The following is a 21071-nucleotide window of genomic DNA, read 5'->3' on the forward strand; positions in this document are numbered from 1 at the left end:
GTATATATTTTCATTCTAACTTTTGTGTTTTGTCTCTTACGATGTGTGAAATCATAATCAGGAAAAATGTATTTTCTAATACATACTTCTTATAAAATCTTAAAAAAATTATCCTTTAAAATGCCCAACAAATACAATTTTTATTTCTCATGCTCCTCCCCATCAAGCACTCTCTTAATGTGCAAACAGATATGTTACAAATGCTAGTTGGTTTTTGGGCTGCTGACTCCACTTTACATAAAGAAAAAAATAGTAAAGGGGTGTGGTTGCAGGAATTTCTTCTCACACAGAAAAAGGGAGTGGGGTTTGTCATTCAAACTGATAAGAAAGATGAGTAGAATGCTCGCCAATTAAGGAAGTGAAATCTACTTCCTAGTGAATTTACTGCATAAAGAAACCACTCTTGTCTATTAGATTAAATAAATTATGTTGCTTGCACAGATGCTTTCTCCAAATGGTGTATTCACCTACCAGGCACAATTGTTCTAAGGATATGTTTTCTTACCTACCTTCTTACCTATACCTTACCTACCTATATTATATTATTACTACATATTATATAAACAGGAAAAAAGCATAGAGAAGATAGAGATATGCTAAAACATTAATTCATAAATAACTAATAAAAATTGCATATTAATACTCTGGATCTGAAAGCGCTCTATACAGGGTACATTTCAGTGGAGGGTCTATTACTCAAAAATTTACTGTGTGTGAAACTTTTTTAATAGCTTGTTCTGCCTTACTACCAGAAATATTGTGCTATTATTCTATTTTGAATAGTCCCCTGTGTCCAATTTCTTTTTATTACTGTAAGTACATGCTAATTTAAAAGCATTTAAAGGAAAAAGACAATTGTTGGTTTAACACTTCCTGTCTTTTAAGCTAAATTCTTATTTTCTCTACAAAAATGATTAAGAGTGACTACATCCCTGACATCCCTGAGGACAGTACATTGTAAAATCCTTAAAGTCAGACCCATTATTTGCCTGCTCTATACTATTATGCTTAGCACATCAGACCTTGTAGGCAAATATTAATCAAATGACAATAACCTAAAACAGATTAGCACTAGAGGAAAGGCCTTTTACTTCTTGACTGTTTAGTTATTGTGAAGAATATTCCAAAAGAGTACTTCTGCTTACTTTTGAATAGGGAGAAGCAAAACAAGCTTATGTTTGATAATGATGATAATAATAATTGTTAAGTGCTTATTATGCATTAAACACTGTTCTAAGTACGGGAGTAGATACAAGATAATCAGGCCAGACACTGTCTCTGTCTCAAAAGGGGCTCAAGTCTAAATGGCAGAAAGAACAGGTATTTACTCCCTATTTTATACAGCTTGAGCTGGGGCATTGTTAATTCCATTTCACCTGGGTTCTAATTCTGGCTCTGCCACCTGCCTGCAGTGCAGCCAAGGGCAAGTCACTTAACTTCTCTGTGCCTTGGTTTCCTCATCTGTAAAATGGGGATTGAACAGCTGTTCTCCCTTTCCCTTAAGATTTTGTAATCAATTAGATTAGGTCCAGGATTACTTTGAAAAGGAAGAAATCAAAATTAATTCATTCATTCAATCCTATTTATTGAACACTTACTGTGTGCAGAGCACTGTACTAAGCACTTGGGAAATACAAGTCAGCAACATATAGAGACAGTCCCTACCCAACAATGGGCTCACAGTCTAGAAGGGGGAGACAGACAACAAAACAAAACATGCAGACATTTGACAAATAAACATGGTGTTTATTTGTAGAAATAGGAAATGAATCAATTGAGGATATAAAATTATAAAATATGTATAATGTCCTCTGCATTCAAAGACACTAGTGGTGAAATTCACATTTGTGTGTGAGGTTGGAAAGGTCAATGCAAGAACCCACTGTCCCAACTTCATTGTGCACAAAAACGTCTACTCGTTGTTTTAGTAAGTTTAATATTTCCAGTAGTTGGTGTTATTTTTTCTTTTGTCTCCGTGTCTAACTCCTAAGTTTTTTTTACTGAAAAGAGCCATTCCTTTCTCTCCATGTCTCTAACTCGTAAGACTTTTACTGTAAAGAGCCATTCCTTTCATGTCTATTACAGTGTCATTGGCCAGTGTACTGCCTAGGTAACAATTCTATGGCAGCATTTGACTCAAAAACATATGTTTTTGGTTGTTTTTCTGGCTTCCCTGGTGCAACCTGGTACAACTCCTCAGTTTTCTTTAGAATGTCATTGCCTGAGTGATGTTTTTGTTTATAAATTTTAAGTAAATCCTTCTCCAAATATTATAAAGCATGTGTACAATTATGTGAAATGTGTAAAAGCATTTTTATGGCTGAATTTATAATTTGCTCTATACATTGCAAATGCGCATTTAACATTATTGATTGATCAACGGTATTTACTGAGGCTTTTCTAGGTGCAGAACACAGACTAAGTGCTTGGGACAGTACAATAAAATAGAATTGGCAGGCACTATCTTTGCTCAAAAGGAGCTTACAGTCTAGAGGGGAAGACAAACATTAAAATAAATTACAGATGGGGAAATGGCAGAGTATAAGGATATACGTACATAAATGCTGTGGGGCTGGGGGTGGAGTATCAAAAGTGCTCAAGGGGTACAGACACCAGTGATGCAAAAAGGAGGGCGACAAAGGTGGGGAATAACAATAATAATAATGATGGTATTTGTTAAGCGCTTACTATGTGCAAAGCACTGTTCTAAGCACTGGGTGGATACAAGGTGATCAGGTTGTCCCACGTGGGACTCACGGTCTTAATTCCCATTTTACAGATGAGGTAACTGAGGCACAGAGAAGTGATGTGACTTGCCCAAGGTCAATCAATCAATCGTATTTATTGAGCGCTTACTGTGTGCACAGCACTGTACTAAGCGCTTGGGAAGTACAAGTTGGCAACATATAGAGACAGTCCCTACTGTGGGCTCACAGTCTAGAAGGGGGAGACAGAGAACAAAACCAAACATATTAACAAAATAAAATAAATAGAATAGATATGTACAAGTAAAATAAATGAATAGAGTAATAAATATGTACAAACATATATACAGGTGCTGTGGGGAAGGGAAGGAGGTAAGACGGGGGATGGAGAGGGAGACGAGGGGGAGAGGAAGCGCTAAGCACTTAGTACAGTGCTCTGCACACAGTAAGCGCTCAATAAATACGATTGATGAGAGGAAGGAAGGGGCTCAGTCTGGGAAGGCCTCTTGGAGGAGGTGAGCTCTCAGTAGGGCATTGAAGGGAGGAGGAGAGCTAGCTTGGAGGATGGGCAGGGGGAAGGCATTCCAGGCCAGGGGGATGACGTGGGCCGGGGGTCGACGGCGGGACAGGCGAGAACGAGGCACGGTGAGGAGATTGGCAGCAGAGGAGCGGAGGGTGTGGGCTCGGCTGTAGAAGGAGAGAAGGGAGGTGAGGTAGGAGGGGGCGAGGTGATGGAGAGCCTTGAAGCCCAGGGTGAGGAGTTTCTGCCTGATGCGCAGATTGATTGGTAGCCACTGGAGATTTTTGAGGAGGGGAGTAACATGCCCAGAGCGTTTCTGGACAAAGTCAATCTGGGCAGCAGCATGAAGTATGGATTGAAGTGGGGAGAGACACGAGGATGGGAGATCAGAGAGAAGGCTGATGCAGTAGTCCAGATGGGATAGGATGAAAGCTTGAACGAGCAGGGCAGCGGTTTGGATAGAGAGGAAAGGGCGGATCTTGGCGATGTTGCGGAGCTGAGACCGGCAGGTTTTGGTGACGGCTTGGATGTGAGGGGTGAATGAGAGAGCGGAGTCGAGGATGACACCAAGTTTGCGGGCTTGTGAAACAGGAAGGATGGTAGTGCCGTCAACAGTGATGGGAATGTCAGGGAGAGGGCAGGGTTTGGGAGGGAAGACAAGGAGTTCAGTCTTGGACATGTTGAGTTTTAGGTGGCAGGCAGACATCCAGACGGAGATGTCCTGAAGGCAGGAGATGTGAGCCTGGAGGGAGGGGGAGAGAGCAGGGGCAGAGATGTAGATCTGGATGTCATCAGCGTAGAGATGATAGTTGAAGCCGTGCGAGCGAATGAGGTCACCAAGGGAGTGAGTGTAGATTGAGAACAGAAGGGGACCAAGAACTGAACCTTGGGGAACCCCCACAGTAAGGGGATGGGAGGGGGAGGAGGAGCCTGCAAAAGAGACTGAGAATGAACGACCAGAGAGATAAGAGGAGAACCAGGAGAGGACAGAGTCTGTGAAGCCAAGGTTGGATAGGGTGTTGAGGAGAAGGGGGTGGTCCACAGTGTCCAAGGCAGCTGAGAGGTCGAGGAGGATTAGGATAGAGTATGAGCCGTTGGATTTGGCAAGCAGGCAGTCATTGGTGACCTTTGAGAGGGCAGTTTCCGTGGAATGTAGGGGATGGAAGCCAGACTGGAGGGGTTGAGGAGAGAGTTGGTGTTGAGGAATTCGAGGCAGCGCGTGTAGGCAACTCGTTCAAGGAGTTTGGAAAGGAATGGTAGGAGGGATATGGGGCGATAACTAGAAGGTGAGGTGGGGTCAAGAGTGTTTTTTTAGGATGGGAGAGACATGGGCATGTTTGAAGGCAGAGGGGAAGGAACCAGTGGAGAGTGAGTGGTTGAAGATGGAAGTTAAGGAGGGGAGAAGGGATGGAGCGAGAGATTTCATGAGATGAGAGGGAATGGGGTCAGAAGCACAGGTGGCTGGAGTAGCACTTGAGAGGAGGGAGGAGAGCTCCTCTGAGGATACTGCTGGGAAGGATGGGAGAGTAGCAGAGAGTGTTGAGAGCTGGGGGGTTGGAGAAGGGGGGGAGTGACTTTGGGGAGGTCGGACCTGATGGATTTAAGGTCACACCGCTGATAAGTGGTGGAGCCGGGATTAGAACCCATGACCTCTGACTCCCAAGCCTGTGCTCTTTCCACCGAGCCACGCTGCCCAAGAAAGTGTTCCTTCCTAGGTTTTAGCTTCAGGGACCTCAGTAGATCATTCTGGCTTCTGGTTAAGTCCACCAAACTGCAACTGTCTCCGACGGAGTCTGCACTCAGCCTAAACCCCCTCCCTATATGCCAGACCCACTCTTCCACCTTCGTAGCCATAAGTAAGGTTACATCAGCTCCAAGAGGCCTTTCCCAATTAATTAAGCCCTCTTTTCCCCAGCTCCCTCTCCCTACTGCGTAGTCTATGCATATGGATCTGTGACCTCTAGGCCCTTGGTACTATTCTCCCCTCCCTCAGTCCCACAGCACTTTTGTACATATCTAGAAATTACAGATTATAAATTATTCATTTCTATTAATGCCCGTCTCCTGCTCTGGACTGTAAGCTCGTTGTAGGCAGGAAACCTGTCTACCAACTGGTATTGTACTGTTCTCTTCCAAGTGCTTAGGAGAGTGCTCTTCATATGGTAAGTGCTCAATAAATATCACTGATCGATTTAATTTTAATACAGTCTTGAAAGTGGGGAGAGTGGTGGTCCGTAGAATATGAAGTGGGTGGGAGTTCGTGGCCAGAGGCAGGACTGAGGCGACTTAATCACAATTGCCAAGTGCCTAGGATTCTTTCAGTTTCAGCATCTCCCCATGCTCATTCCCTTTCCCAACCCACACCTCTCTTCCATCCCCTTGTAAATTACCCCACTGGGACTAAGCCATTTTAAGGAATCTAATATGGTAAGTAATGAGTTTTTATGGGCTCCATCACTGCATTTTAGTTACCTGCAATCTGTTTTTATATAATTTGATAGTTTCATATGTTAAATCTGGATTGGTTTGTCTCCCATGCTCTATATTCACTTCCTGGAGCACTTATTATAGCTGTCAGCTAGTCTTCAGAGAGCAATTCATGCTCTTCATATCGCCTTCAAAAACAAAAACTGTCACACTCCATTCTCTGTTGAACAGCTCCACCAGCAGTTTGGCAGAGGAATGCAGAGCAATTTGCAAGCCAAAAGGTCATATCATGGGCCTTTAAGAGCATACAAAATTAAAAAAAAATTTGCCCATAAATTGAGAATTTAACAAGACAAAATCACACAGCAAATTCTATGTGTACTATAAGGGTTGCAGGGGTCAACTGTGTCACATTTTAATTACACATCTCCTTGCAAGTGGTCACGTAATAAACGCTTCCTGACTAAATTACAGGATTCTCCTTGACAAAGATGTTAATTTGCATTCAAAACAAAGATAAAACAAAATGTTCCCCAAATACATTCCAGAGTGATATGAAAATATGAATTTGGATTTTTTAGACAGCAAGTACTTATAAGACAATATTTCTTTGGAAGTCTAACTCCCCTTTTTGTTAGATGTGATAAATAGTAAAACAAAACTAATCAGATTGCATTAAGTAAAACTGTGCTTTTAGCTACTCTCCAGCTCTCTCTACATGAAACATCACGAGCATGAAGTTGATAATGATCAGAGGATGATGTAACAGCTTGGCCGCTTGCCAAACTGAAGCTATGATAATCTTGGAAGCACAATTTATTATTTTGTATGAAGCGCAAATACTGTGCTCTTTTCCACAAAAAAACTTTGCAATGGCTGCTGAATTTATCATTTAAAAATGACAAAACTTACAAAACGGAACTAAAAGTTATATACTGCTTAAATTCTTTTCCCCCCAGTATAAGGTCATTGCTATGAATCACTTTAGAGGTCCTTTGCCTTATCTCATATTTAGGAAGAAAGAACCCCTTGTACGGAGTAGATTAGCTTGTCATTTTGGCTAAACCGTTTTCTGCTTTTGAGATAATATACTACCAAAAAGTGGCGGAAAGCAAAATATGTATAATAATGTCTTTAGGAATGTGATGCAGTCTAATCTCATTTACTGGTTCACAACTAAGAGATACTGCTTTCAATTAGATCAGTCTGGCTCATATTTTGGTATATAAATCATATCAGCTGAAACAATGCAATACACACAACTGGTAAGCATCCTGTCTTCTTATTACTCTATACCTAAGGATAAATTGTAGCCACTGATATCATTCATCTTGGAAAGTGAAAGATGTACAAATTAAGGATCTCAAGGCACCTCTTTTTAGAAAGGCAAGACTAAGGCTTATTTTGGTATAGAGAAACATAAACAAATAATCAAATTGATCAGTAGTACAGAGTGTGTCTACTGCATGCAGAGCTCTGCACCAAGCATTTGAGGAAGTCCAACAGAAGCCATGATCCTTTGCCTCAAAGAGTTCCTTAGACTGGGTCCAATGTCGGAAAGACTGTGTCTAATCAGTGCTTGGCACATACTAACCACTTACTGAATACCTGAATTACACTCTAAATGGACAGTCAGTAATTTATTAGTAATAATAACTGTGATATTGGTTAAGTGCTTTTAATGAGCCAAGCACCATTCAAGTGCTGGGGTAGATACACAATCCCCATTACACAAGGGCGTTCATAGTCTAAGGAGGAGGGAGAACAGGTGTTTAATCCCCATTTTTGAGATGAGGAAACTGAGGCTTAGAGAAGTTAAGTGACTTGCCCACACTAAAATAACCCAGAAGATAAGTGGCACAGCTGGGATTAGAAGTTGATTCCCCAGTCTATGCTCTTTCCGCTAGTCTTCTAGCTTGAAAAAGCAGACAAGTCCTCCTTTAAAAATCAGTTCAGAGTTTTGAAATATTAAAAAGTATTGTATGTAGAAGTATTGGTTGGATTTTCCCAATTCATTTTCTTCTAAGGTGAAGAAAACAAATCCCAAAATTTGATGGTTTTCTTTTTTAATTTGGGATTAAGAAACACATCCAAGTTCGTAACTAAGTGTGCTTTTAAAGGTCTCTACCTTGTTTTTTTGAGGTTATATCAGCATAACATTCTTGTTTTGTAAAATCAGAATTTTCCAGGTGCTACAAAAGGAAGCAATCTTTCCCTTCCCCAACCCAATCTGGGTGTGCATGACTAGATCCAGTATTTCATTCAATCGTATTTATTAAGTGCTTTACTGTGAACACTTTACTAAGTGCTTGGGAAGTACAAATCAGCAACATATAGAGATGGTCCCTACTCAACAACAGGCTCACAGTCTAGAAGATGTTAAGGTATAAGTCACTTTATCCTTTTTATTAACCTTGGCCTCATACATCCTCTAAATGCAGTCTGCAGAATGCCACCACACCCTGCCCCCGGGGCTCTATCATGGGCAAACTGCCCTTCCCCCTTGGCTGGTTCCTGACTCAGATGCTGCTCAAGCCTGCTGCTTTCAGACCATCCAGCCACCACCACCTCTTTCTTCCTCTGAAGCCCACACCTCCCACCCACTACAGTTACTAGATTTTTTTTTATGGTATTTATTAAGCACTCGCTATATGTCAAACACTGTTCTAAGCACTCAGGTAGGTACAAATGAATTAGGTCAGACACAGCTCCTGTCCCGTATGAGACTCACAGTCTAAGTAGGAGAGGGAACAGGGATTGAATCCCTGCTCTACAGCTGTGGAAACTGCTCCTACTACCTGCCGTCCACAAGCCTCATCATCCATGTGGACATTCCTGATGGGTACTTCTTACTCCTCATCTCTGCTGTCCTCCTGCTCCACCCCACCAATTCAGTTACAAAGTGGAACGTGTCATCGTAACATTTCTAACCTCACCCATTCTCAAACCACAGCCTCCTAACCAGCCTTCTCCCTCCCAACCCTCCACTTGCAAAACTGTCCTTTTCCCCACAAGACACCCACGACCACTCGAAGCCTTCCCCTCACTTACCCTGGCCATCTTGTCCCACTGAGTCTCCCTACCTTAATTGACTTCAACTCCCTTGCCCCATCTCACCTTGCACAACATCGACTTCCAGCCCCAAATACGTACATACACACATTCGCTTCCTTGTTTGTACATATTTATTACTCTATTTATTTATTTATTTTACTTGTACATATCTATTCTATTTATTTTATTTTGTTAGTATGTTTGGTTTTTTTCTCTGTCTCCCCCTTTTAGACTGTGAGCCCACTGTTGGGTAGGGACTGTCTCTATATGTTGCCAACTTGTACTTCCCAAGTGCTTAGTACAATGCTCTGCACACAGTAAGCGCTCAATAAATACGATTGATTGATTGATTGATGGTTCCCTGTACTCATGCCTCGAAGCACTGTCGGTGGAAATTTTGACCAGGCCAATTTCTACCATTCAAATTCATTCTCACCTGCCATAAATTCTGCCCTCTCCTCAGCAAAACTATTTCTGCTACCTGATTTATTCCCATGCCCATTGCTCCACCAACTTATTACAAATCTTTAACTCCCTCCTGATACCCTCAGGGCTTCCACCTTCCTTCTCTCACCCCTTAAACCTTGCCAATAGCATTGTTGACAAAACTGAAATTATCAGGTGTGACCTTCCCCAAATCTATTCTTCAGTCCTGGCTGTCTCTCAAGAGATCTCCTGTCTGCTTTCAAAATCTATCCCCTCTAATTTTATAAAAATACTTGTGCTCACTCTTCTTCTTTACCGACCACATCTTCGACCCTTCAATCTCTCATGGCTTCTTCCTATTTGCCTTCCAACATGCCCACATCATCCCTTTAATAAAAAATCCTTCTCTGGATATCACTAAACCACCCAGATCTCACCATCCCCCTCTCCTCCCAATGGAGTCCAAACTCCTCAGAATGGTTGTACTAGAGAAGCAGCGTGGCTCAGCGGAAAGAGCACGGGCTTTGGTGTCAGAGGTCATGGGTTCAAATCCCAGCTCTGCCATTTGTCAGTTGTGTGACTTTGGGCAAGTCACTTAACTTTTCTGTGCCTCAGTTACCTCATCTGTAAAATGGGGATTTAAGACTGTGAGCCCCACGTGGGACAACCTGATCACCTTGTATCCCCCCCAGTGCTTAGAACAGTGCTTTGCACATAGTAAGAGCTTAACACATACCATAATTATTATTATTTATTATTATTATACCCACCACCTCTATGTCCCTCCTTGACCTCTGGCCAACTGGTTTTAGCTCCCTTCACTCTACTGAGATTTATCACTCAAGATCACCAATGATTTCTTAATTGCCAAATGTAAATATCTCTACACTGTCTTAATCCTCCTGAACCTCACAGTTACCTCTGACATTAGGTGATACTCTTGTCTCCCAGAAATACTACCTAAGCTTACTTTTGCAACCACTAGTTTTCCTCCTAACTCTATGGCTGATCTTTCTCAGTCTCTTTCCCTGGCTTTTCCAGTCTGTTCCCTCTCCACCCCCAATTGTATGTGTGTCTTTGGAGTTCAGTTATGGATCTCCTATTTTCGGTCCACTCTCACTCCCTTGGGGAGTAACACCCCTCCCAGTCTTCACCCACCACCTCTGCAGATGACTCCTAAATCAACCACACATGCCCTGACTTCTCTCCTGTTGTAATACTGTGTGTTTCCTCCTGCCTTCAGGACATCTCTATGTGGATGCCCCTGTCCCACCACAAGCCAAACACGTCAAAAAATAAACACCTATTCTCCCCTTCAAATTACTCTCCTCCACATAACTTTCCATCACAGGTGGCAACAACACCCTCTTCTTGGTCTCTCAAGACCATAACCTTGGCATTCTTTACCCCTCTTTCCCTTTCAATTCCTATATTCAGTCAGTTACCAAATCTTGTCGATTTTTCCTCCTCTTCATCCAAACTATCACCTGCTGGTAGAAACAACATCCCAACATGACTACAACAGCTTCCTCACTGACTGACCTGCCTCCACACTATGCTTCACTTTGCTGCCCCAATCATTTTGCTAAGATATTGTTCTGTGCACACTTCCATTTGTTAAAACCCTCCATTGGCTGCTTGTTCCTCTCTGCATCAAGCAGAAACTCCTGACCATAGGCTTTAAGATATTCCATCAGCTCTCTCCTCCTCCTCCTGCTATACCCCAGCTCACACACTTCATTCCTCTCTAGTAAGCCTACTCACTGTGCCCTGATCTCATCCTTTCCAATGTTCAGCCTCTTGTTCTCACCCTCCTTCCTGTGTTCCAGGCAGAATCACATCATATACAGCAGCCCACTGCTCTCCCTATTTTCAAAACCATTCTACAATCACATCTCCCTACCTCTACGCAACCAATACTTCAGGGGATTGTGAATATAAGTGTACATATGTTATATACCTAATTACTTCGTCCTATCTGTAATCTATTTTAGTGTTTTTCTCCCCGGCTAGATTGTAAGCTCCCTAAAAGCAGGAATCATGTATACTAATTCTACTGTACTCTCCCCAGCACCTAGTAGGTGACCCAATAAATGCTACTGATTGACTGACTGATACAAGGTAGGCATATTACTAATTTGACATAAGAGAAATGCCAAACTGATTGACCTTTAAGATGTAAGATTTGGTGCCCTTTGTCTTTAAACTTTGGACTGCAGAATGAATCTCACGGTGAAGTGCAAGTGTGCTCACTGGTAAGTTCAACTTCCATGATTAGAGCAATAAAAATGAGTGTGTGTCTATGCATACATACAAATACTCTCACCTTCCCAAACACATACCAGAATGCAAACTGCTTCCCTATAAGTGTGGGAAACACTCAAAATAAAACAAAAATAGCCCAAATTTAGAAGTGAGTCAGTTAAAAACCAAAAAGGAAAGACTAGGAAGCAACATTAGGTGACTAAACGAAGACACTGTCATATTTTGAGTTTTCTGAAACAATTCACGACTCTAGTAAACAATGAGAAAAACCACCTGCTTCTTTCCTGCTGTCTGTAATGTGATGTTTTAATGTGCTGGCTTGAACGCCTAGGCTTTGCCAGTGAGTACAGCTGCTGCAGGAAAGCTATGTAGTGGGTGGTTGGGAGGGAAGAAGTGTTACTAGGATATCCTCCATAAACTACCGGTAAAGGTACTTTTAGGTCAAATGACTTACAGATATTTGTATATCCAGTTTATCATGTTAGTCCTGACAAGACCTTTGCCAGCAGCAAATAATATTCCTTCTTCAGAGAGAGAGAAACAGGCAAGGAGAAGTTAAGTAATTTGCTTCATGTCAAATGGCAAGTCAAAGAAAGAGCAGAGTAGAATCCAGAAGCCTGAACCCTAGACCACTGTTCTCACCTTTCTATTGTGCTTCCCTTCATAAGCATTACATCTTAAAAAATTTTCATTACAAGTTTCTCTAGGAGGGAATTTCATTAATTTACATGCCACAATCATCATACACAGGCATGGGATGCTTATCAAGTTGAAACATCTGTTCTATTTATGTGGCAAATATGAACTGCCTGTAATTTACATTTGTCATTTTGAAGCATCTGGTAAAGCATAATTGTTCACATGGCTCTAGGAATGGTTTGCCATTTTTCATTTATAACAAGCCCTTAATTTGGGTCACTAGCATATTTTACACTGAATGAGTTACTCTATAGTTAAATAAATCACAAGTCTCCTAAAAGCTATCTTTTTTACCAATCAATTTAAAAGGCCCCTCACCTATTCTCACAGTAAAAATGTGCTAGCTCAAATTCACATTCAGGAAAGCTGGAAATTATTTTCTTGTAACATGCCTACAGGAGTTACCCTGGCAAATCAATGAAAGTAATTTTTACCCAAGATATGCAGACTTCCCTAACCACAGATACAAAAAGATTGAACACCCAGCAGATAATTCAACAGAGTGGAAAATTTCTTGCAACTTTGGCAAAGTAATCAATCACCCGCAAAATAATTATTCTATTTATTAGATCAAAGCCCATTTTCTTTAAAGTAGAATTTCCTGGAAATGATTTTAAGATGCTATTCTGAATGCTTTAAAAATTTGTCTGGGACTTTCTGTTGCAATAAGACACTGAGAATCAAGCAAAAATCAATTTTTTAATAACAGGTGTCAGAGGAGGGCTTTGCACTCTGGGGGTGTTCTGTCAGTACTGTATGGCTGGACCAGTGGGGAGAATTAAAAATAGGCCTGAGTTTTTTACTCCACCAGTTGCTTCTTGGCTACTGCAGGGGGAAAACAGAAGTGGAAATGAAGTAGTCATGGTTTGCAAGCCTTTGATGACTTCCCTTCTTAGCCAAAAGGAAGCTACTATCAGAAGTGAGAAATTATGAGGTTAGTGGTTTTTGCCGATGATTTTTCTGTTGCCCATATCTACCTAAGTCAGTAATCATCGACCTCCAAGGTGATGAGGAAGAATTGTGCATCTGAGTTGGGGCCCCTGTTTCCTCCACATCCCCTCCTCTGCCCTACCTCCTTCCCCTCCCCACAGCACTTGTATATATTTGTACAGATTTATTATTCTATGTATTTTACTTGTACATATTTACTATTCTATTTATTTTGTTAATGATGTGCATATAGCTGTAATTTTATTTATTCTGACGATTTTGACACCTATCTACACGTTTTGTTTTGTTGACTGTCTCCCCCTTCTAGACTGTGAGCTCGTTGTTGGGTAGGGACCGTCTCTATAGGTTGCCGATTTGTACTTCCAAAATGCTTAGTACAGTGCTCTGCACACAATAAGCGCTCAATAAATATGACTGAATGAATGAATGAATGTTTGGGGGCTTGGAGAAGTCACAGATGCAAGCCACAAAGGCTGACACACTAACTAGTCACGTCACTAACTACAGCCATCCAGAACTCTTAGTGTGCAGATTCCCAGTCGAGTTATAACAGAGCATTAAAAAGAGAAGGGTGAGACGGACATACAGAATATAGAATAGCCCAAACGTGTAAGGCTTGGGAAGTTTAGACGAAAGTGAAGACACACAAGAGAGTGATGGAAGGAACTCTGAAAAAATAATCAGCAGTGATCAAAGTACAGCATGTCATAGTAGGCCACTATCAAGTGGTACTTTCCAAAAGCAGAGAGACTGCATTTTCAGGAGGTGGATGAATACCTGAGGCATTTTTACTTGTGGAAAAAGACTCCATCCTGAGGTCAATGCTTTCACAAATAAAATCTGGGCTATGTGTTTTGAAATAAGAGGAACTGCTTAAACCTATCCCTGGGTGCAATAGGAGAGCTGCTTTCTGCAGCAGGTGGTTTTAAATCTCTGTCAGGAGTCAGACATGCCAAGTCACTCCTTTTTTAGGCAGTTACCCTAGTGAGCTTTTTACATTAGCACAGAATCAGGGGATCACCTGGAAGAAATTTTAAGAAGTCCATAAAACCGAAAAAAATCAAGTGGCTATCCTGCCCCTTGCAGCCCAAAATGTTGTGATCAATTTGGAACAGAGACAGATGTCCAGTTGCCTGTTTAGGATGGGATAAAACCAAATCCAAAATTTCTACTCATAAAAGTGGTCTGGTTAAGATAATTAAACAAAGAGCCAAGCAGCTTAGATTTTATACTCCGGTCTATAATTTAACTCCTTGGAGAACCTACAAAACTTCTCTTGGCCTAAATAACAAATAGCACTTTATATATATACACACACTGAATGAAATATTCAGAAATTCTTACATATTTCCCTCTTGTAGAGACATGAAGGAAAAAATAATAATAGTTCAAAGACAAAATTTACTTACTCCCTGGGAAAAGTATTTGAAATTAAGAATAACCTGAGCAGCTATTCAAATGTGAAATGTAGATAACGGATCAACACTAACATGCTAATATTAAAAATAAAGTACAGACTTCCAATAACCTTGGGGCCTTTCTCTTTCCATTCAATTATTACATTATGATATACTTCAATTCACTAACCAAATTCTGTGGCTAATATCCAGAGAAGATGTGTGTGCTCCTTGAATCTTGCAGCGACGTAAAGTTAAATAGATTTTCCCTAGAGGACATTTTGAAAACAGATCCTCTGTTCAATAGCTATAGAACCTCTAAGAGCTCTCTGAAGTCAGCACTCCAGTTCAGATTAAATCCATTTCTCTTTCTTAAGTAATGGGGAAACCAACCTAGCAGATGTTGTGTTTCAAATAATCCCTTAATGGATGCAAATCTAAGGGGCCAGCTTTATTTTATAAATGGTACTTTACTGGCATGCTGTGACAAATAAAAATGTGGAAAGTCAGTTTAATTTATCACCAAAAAACCTTACAATCCAGCAATTATTTGCCATATGAAAAAATGAATAATTTTGGCTCATCATTACTTTGCTAAACCTTTAATAACCAGAAGTTAAAATCTTTTTTTTGCATTTTAAATAGGGTTATTCTTCAAGGCTTCATATTCAAACTTCAGTTCAGTGGCCTGAGACTTAACTGGCAAATTACCAAGTAGAATGAATCTGCCTATGTGTAGTCCACTTGATATGTTTGTTGCTGGGTTGCAGTTAAAAACCTTGGTATGGAGAAGGTTCATTCACACCTGCCAGTCCACTTCAAGTCTCATACAGCAAGTCACAACATCCTGGCTGTGTACTGAGGGCTTAGTGATATGGCATCCTCTAAAATGTTTTGAAGTGCAGTTGACTAAACATCTTGCAAATTATCCTACACTACTGAAGAGTTGTGCAATAACTACCCAGACGTGACTGAAATTTAAATGAAAAACTTCTAGGGGTGAGCTTGTCAAATGAAACAAACACGTAACATTTTTAGCAAGGAACATTTTAAGAGATTGGCTTATTTTTCACCAAACCTAGAAACAAAACAAAACAAAAAAAATACACAAAAAACACCCTCCACCCCAATGCTGTGAGGCATTTCCATGTCTTGAAGTTTTGTACTTACTCATTTCTTCAAGACACTTCCTGATAAAATGTGAAGATGACTGAACTACCAAAACTACAATACCCTAAAGTTCAGTTCAAAGGGCAATTCATGAATTACCAAAATTTTTCTGGGCTTGGAAAGTAAAGCTTAAAAAGCTGACCGGAAATGTCTTGAATCGCATATTTAGGTCCACATATGAATTATACAATAGTTCCATCCTGTGTGGGCATTCCACAGTAAAAATGGGCATAGCTTAAACAAGGTTTAATATGTATGACAAATGGCAAGGCATTTTACTCTAAACTATAAGCTCATTGTGGGCAGGGAATGTGTCTACCAACTCTGTTATAATGTACTTTCCCAGGCACTTAAAACACACACTAGCACTCAGATATGACTGACTGATTTACTTTAAAATCTACAGGAGGTTAGTTTGGGGAAAATCGTTCAATAACCTGTCAACATTTCAGCAAGTGTTTTACAGTTTGAATGTGAGAGGGCTCTGGAAAGAATAAGGTAATGAAAAGAACAAAAGTCAAACTGAATACTACTTAACTTAATGGCCTGTTGTGTTCCTGGGTCTGGACTGCATTCGTGACCTTGGAACAACTCTCCCAAAAGTTGGGAATGTCATTACTGCCTGGGATTGTAGCCTAACAGTTCCAATCTAATCACTCCATGGGTAGCCAAGCATTTACAGAATCTCTAGGAGGTACTAACAGGTAACAGAGTGAGAAGGAGAAATCCTTAGGTTGTTCCCAATACATGTCCTTCAATGCAGTTGCAAAAAATAATTTTCAAAAACTGTGAAAACTCTGAGACTTGGGAAGCTAATGGCACTCTGTGAGGTTCTACAATATAGCACATCCTTGGTCTGAGAGATTCATAGGGAAATAAAAGTTTATCTTATGTTACTAGCTCTGTACCCTAATTAGCTTCATTTATTTATCAACTTGAATCCCAATAAATGTACTTGGGAAAAGAAAGCAACAGTCATAAAACCATTATCCACCTGTCAGCTTTGCTTTTGGCTTCTGAAATCTGCTGTTGGCATGTCAATGGTAAGTTGTTCTTATCTCACTCTAGGAATTCATCGTAATTAATACTAGAGGAAAAGGAGAAGTTGAAGTCAACTCCTAGACCTCATGCCTGGCAAGTAGGTAAGATGGCTGGGTCTTTGAAAGAGACACAAAGAATGGATTGGGAGGACATTTTTCAGTAGGATGACAAGTTCAATTTGGGCCTTTGTTCAGCTTGAGGTGGTGATGTGCTAGCTAAGTGGACTGCCAAGGAGCTCTGTCACCCACACATGGACAGAAAAGGGCTAGAAATGTGTAGGGGTGGAGAGGGGAGTTTAAGCCAGGGCAATAGTACGAGATTTCAGAGTGAACAAGACAGCCTGGAAAATGCCAGGGGACTTAGCACATGTGACATTAAATGAGCCGTGGCCAAAAGCTGACCAGTCACTGTTTCGCAGATGTGCTAAGAGATGCCAATTCCTGTTGTACAACTTATAGGGGTAGGGGGAAAGAGGGGGAGAGTTTAGAGTCAGACACCAGAGGATAAAAGAAAGAAAGACTGTTACGGAATGCATTTAACTGCTAAATTTTTCCTTCAGATATGATTTGCATTTTGGCAACCTCATTGTGCTTATCAGTTAAGGTGGAAGATACACATCCATGTCCACCCTTCCTAGATTTTAACTACTCACTCTGGTGGGAAGGGATGCAAAATAAAGACAGCCCTTAAGAAAAATTCCAGGAGCACAGCCATAACTATATATACCGAAGTGCCTTGTAGAGAACAGTGGATGAGGTTTCAGATCTGAGAACCTGTGCGAAGGAATGACTTGGAGTTATAGTGATGAAGTTTACTAAAGGCAGGACTTGCTTCTGGTAGAAGTGACATCAGCATAATACTGATGCTTTGCCACAGCACCCTAATTCAGCAAGCAGTTGTGTGGATGGCTGTTGCTTTTTGTGTCAGCCATTTTTCAAGAACCCTGAATAGGTGAAGTGCCACCTACGAATCAACTATGGTTCTGGGTCAGAAACCTCCCCCATGGATGGCACCGTTCCACTGAGCATGCCTCTACTTATAAAACCAGAACTACATCTCTGGATTGCCAGAGCTTTGTTCTTTCCAATGACCAACAACAGAGCTTTCTATACTAATGAACCACTTCTCAGAAAGCAAATGCTCAATTTCCTTTGTATCTGTAAGTAGAGAGGCAACAAGTTAATTTCAGTTGCATTCTTGGAAAATGCCAGGTAACGTAAAATTTTGTTAACGGTATCATTCATTGAGCTAATGGTAAATGGAAAGTTATGATTTATCTTTAAAAATATTATACACAATTTCTTTTTAATTGTGGTTACATAAATCTTGATATCTGTTTTGCTGTGAATGAGTCTCCGTATCCATGCATATTTGCTTAGCTAGGTTGAGCTGACCTGTTTCTCCATGGCTGATAATTTCTGAGAAGAAGATATAGAGGTGAAAGCTTTCTTTTTCGCTACAAGGTTCCCTGAATTCAAGTGGAGGGGAAGGCATGAATGACATTTTACTCACATTGTATCACATAAATTCATTCCGTTCAATGTTCTATTCACGCTGCTGCATCTCTGTATGGAAATGCTCTGGGCATGTTACTCCCCTCCTCAAAAATCTCCAGTGGCTACCAATCAACCTACTCATCAGGCAAAAACTCCTCACTCTTGGCTTCAAGGCTCTTCGTCACCTCGCCCCCTCCTACCTCAACTCCCTTCTTTCCTTCTACAGCCCAGCCCGCACCCTCCGCTCCTCTGCCGCTAACCTCCTCACTGTGCCGCGTTCTCGCCTGTCCCGCCGTCAACCCCCGGCCCACGTCCTCCCCCTGGCCTGGAATGCCCTCCCTCTGCACATCTGCCAAGCTAGCTCTCTTCCTCCCTTCAAAGCCCTACTGAGAGCTCACCTCCTCCAGGAGGCCTTTCCAGACTGAGCCCCCTCCTTCCTCTCCCCCTCCCCATCCCCCCGCCCTACCTCCTTGCCCTCCCCACAGCACCTGTATATATGTTTGTACAATATTTATTACTCTATTTTACTTGTACATATTTACTATTCTATTTATTTTATTTTGTTAATATGTTTTGTTTTGTTGTCTGTCTCCCCCTTCTAGACTGTGAGTCTGCTGTTGGGTAGGGACCGTCTCTATGTTGCCAACTTGTACTTCCCAAGTGCTTAGTACAGTGCTTTGCACCCAGTAAGCGCTCAGTAAACATGATTGAATGAATGAATGAATATTCCAAATTTCCTGGCAATCATTTTAGAGTTTCTTCCCCTGAAGAAATAAAAACCTGCTAAAATCCTAAGTCCCCTAGAAACCCCACCAAGATATTGCCTAGGTATACGGATGGCCCACCAGCATTTAGAATATCAAGGAAATGCAAGCTCAAAGACTTATTTGTCATTTCTAGCCTCAGGTTGGTAGATATAATCATGAATGTGATGCCGAAGAGTGAGGACTAGGGAAAATAAACTGCAATATATTGAACTGGGTACTAGCCGAGCAAAAGATACGGACTGGCAATCAAGCTCCTGCACCTATATCATCTATACAGACACTGAAGGACTAAGACCCAGATCATCTGCCTTTCCACTCTGGCTCTCTTTCTTGCTCCACTCTGGCTGCCCTCCATGAACTGATGGGGCCATTATAATATATGAAAGGATCATTACAGTCTGGAGTAGTTTTATTTTGTATTTTAAAAAGAACAATTTATAAATCAAAATTGAAAGAGCCCCAATTTCTCCTATAAAATTATCACTTTGGGAACAGTCTTTTCCATCTACAAAGTTAGCTTAATTTAAATAACCTATATGTGGAAAGGAAGCAGTGATTCACTTACCCACAGGGCTGTTTCCAGCTCCATTTGGCACTGAGAGGTCTGCAGTGCTCAACATTCCTCCTAAACAGAATTGAAAATAAAATACATTGGCTATTCTTATTCTTACCAAATCTTGCTGGAACATGAGTTAAAACAAAACAAAAAAAAAAACGGTTCAAATAAGGAGTTTTTAAGGCAATATGGCTTGACATGTTGATTTTGAATGCTGATCTACCCAGCCCCAGACAGTCTAAGATCAATGGGAGGTTTAGGGCCAGGTGTGTTGGGATGGATCCAGTGAAGAACTAAAGTTCCTTTTTTATGGCCAAACCAAGGCCAGAGGTTCCCTGCTTCATTGAGATGCCTGACCCAGTGAACGTTTAATTTGCACTTGGATTTGCACCCTTTATTCACTCCCTCAGCCCCACAGCACTTATATACATATCCATAGTTTATTTTACTTATGGCTCCCCCTCTAGACTGTAAGCCCATCGTGGGCAGGGAATGGGTCTAGCATCTCTGTTACAGTGTACTCTCCCAAGTGCTCAATATGGTGCTCTGCACACAATAAGCACTCAAGTAAATATGATTAGTTGATTGATTTCAAAAGGATCACAATAGTCAAACAAAAAACCAGAAAGCACTGGAAACAGAGCAAGCAAGATTACCTGCATTTCCAGTACTTGGAGGTCTCTGAGGGGCTCCAGGTGACACGTTTCGATGCAAAGTGGCCTGAGGTGGAGAGAGCATGCTTGTGTCCGCCAACGAAGAACTGGCTGCCAGTGACGGGGACACTAAGGAACTCCCTGGGTTACTGTAGGACAAAGCATTGGGGTTGGTCACTGGGACCGTAACAGACATTGAAAAGTTCTGAGGTGGCAAACCAGGCTGAAAAGAGAGAGGAGGGGGGGGATAAAAAAGAGAAAATAGAATTAGAATAATTTTCCCTTTAGATCTATTAATCACAGTTATGTTTTATGAAACATAGTTATAAAAAGCATTAGTTATGTTAGTGCCATAACATTGCATTACATAATATCTGTGGGTAATGGACTATTTTCATTAAAAATTTCATTTGAGAATAGGTATGAAGCATTTCACCTTTACTTTTTATAATGAGCAATGTCACTCCTAAAAATTACAAATATAAAACAAGTAATTTTATATAGACCACGTGGTGATGATAAATGATTAAAAAACATTTGAATGCTAAATGAATCAAAAATCAAAGTTATGCTAAAATTAATTCAGCTAAATTTTAACTCCCATTTTACAATCTATTTCTTCTGCAGTTTCAAAACAAGAGAGAATGCCACAAATGTGCACATGAAAAACACAGAGTCAGTCATGGGAATAAAACAAAGTAGTTAGTAATTGTTCAACATTCTTAACAATGAAAACCACAAAAGAAATTGTTAATTCATCAATAACATTGTAAAGCTGAAATCTGGGCATTATGAAATAAAGAAAATATTTTTCAAAAGCAATATAATCAAAGACGTTTAAAAACTAGATGTACTAATAAAAATATGACAGAAGAAATCATTTTACTTTTGACATTCAGCACGAGGAAATGGAGTAGAAAGAATGCACAGCTATATCAAGTACG

General features: G+C 40.8%; 1 protein-coding gene across 7 annotated transcripts in view; it reads right to left on the reverse strand.

Annotated features, from left to right (window-relative positions):
* The window catches only part of MEF2A (myocyte enhancer factor 2A), a 182730-nt gene that overhangs the window by 16335 nt on the left and 145324 nt on the right, over nucleotides 1–21071 (reverse strand). For all 7 annotated transcript variants that reach the window (XM_038747496.1, XM_038747500.1, XM_038747495.1 and 4 more), the window contains 2 exons: nucleotides 20131–20350; nucleotides 19484–19543 (listed from right to left, as the gene is read on the reverse strand). In XM_038747496.1, the coding sequence (XP_038603424.1) occupies nucleotides 19484–19543; nucleotides 20131–20350 (280 nt within the window). The remainder of the gene's footprint in view (nucleotides 1–19483; nucleotides 19544–20130; nucleotides 20351–21071) is intronic.

Source organism: Tachyglossus aculeatus, chromosome 5, assembly GCF_015852505.1.
Source record: "Tachyglossus aculeatus isolate mTacAcu1 chromosome 5, mTacAcu1.pri, whole genome shotgun sequence".
NCBI lineage: Eukaryota > Metazoa > Chordata > Mammalia > Monotremata > Tachyglossidae > Tachyglossus > Tachyglossus aculeatus.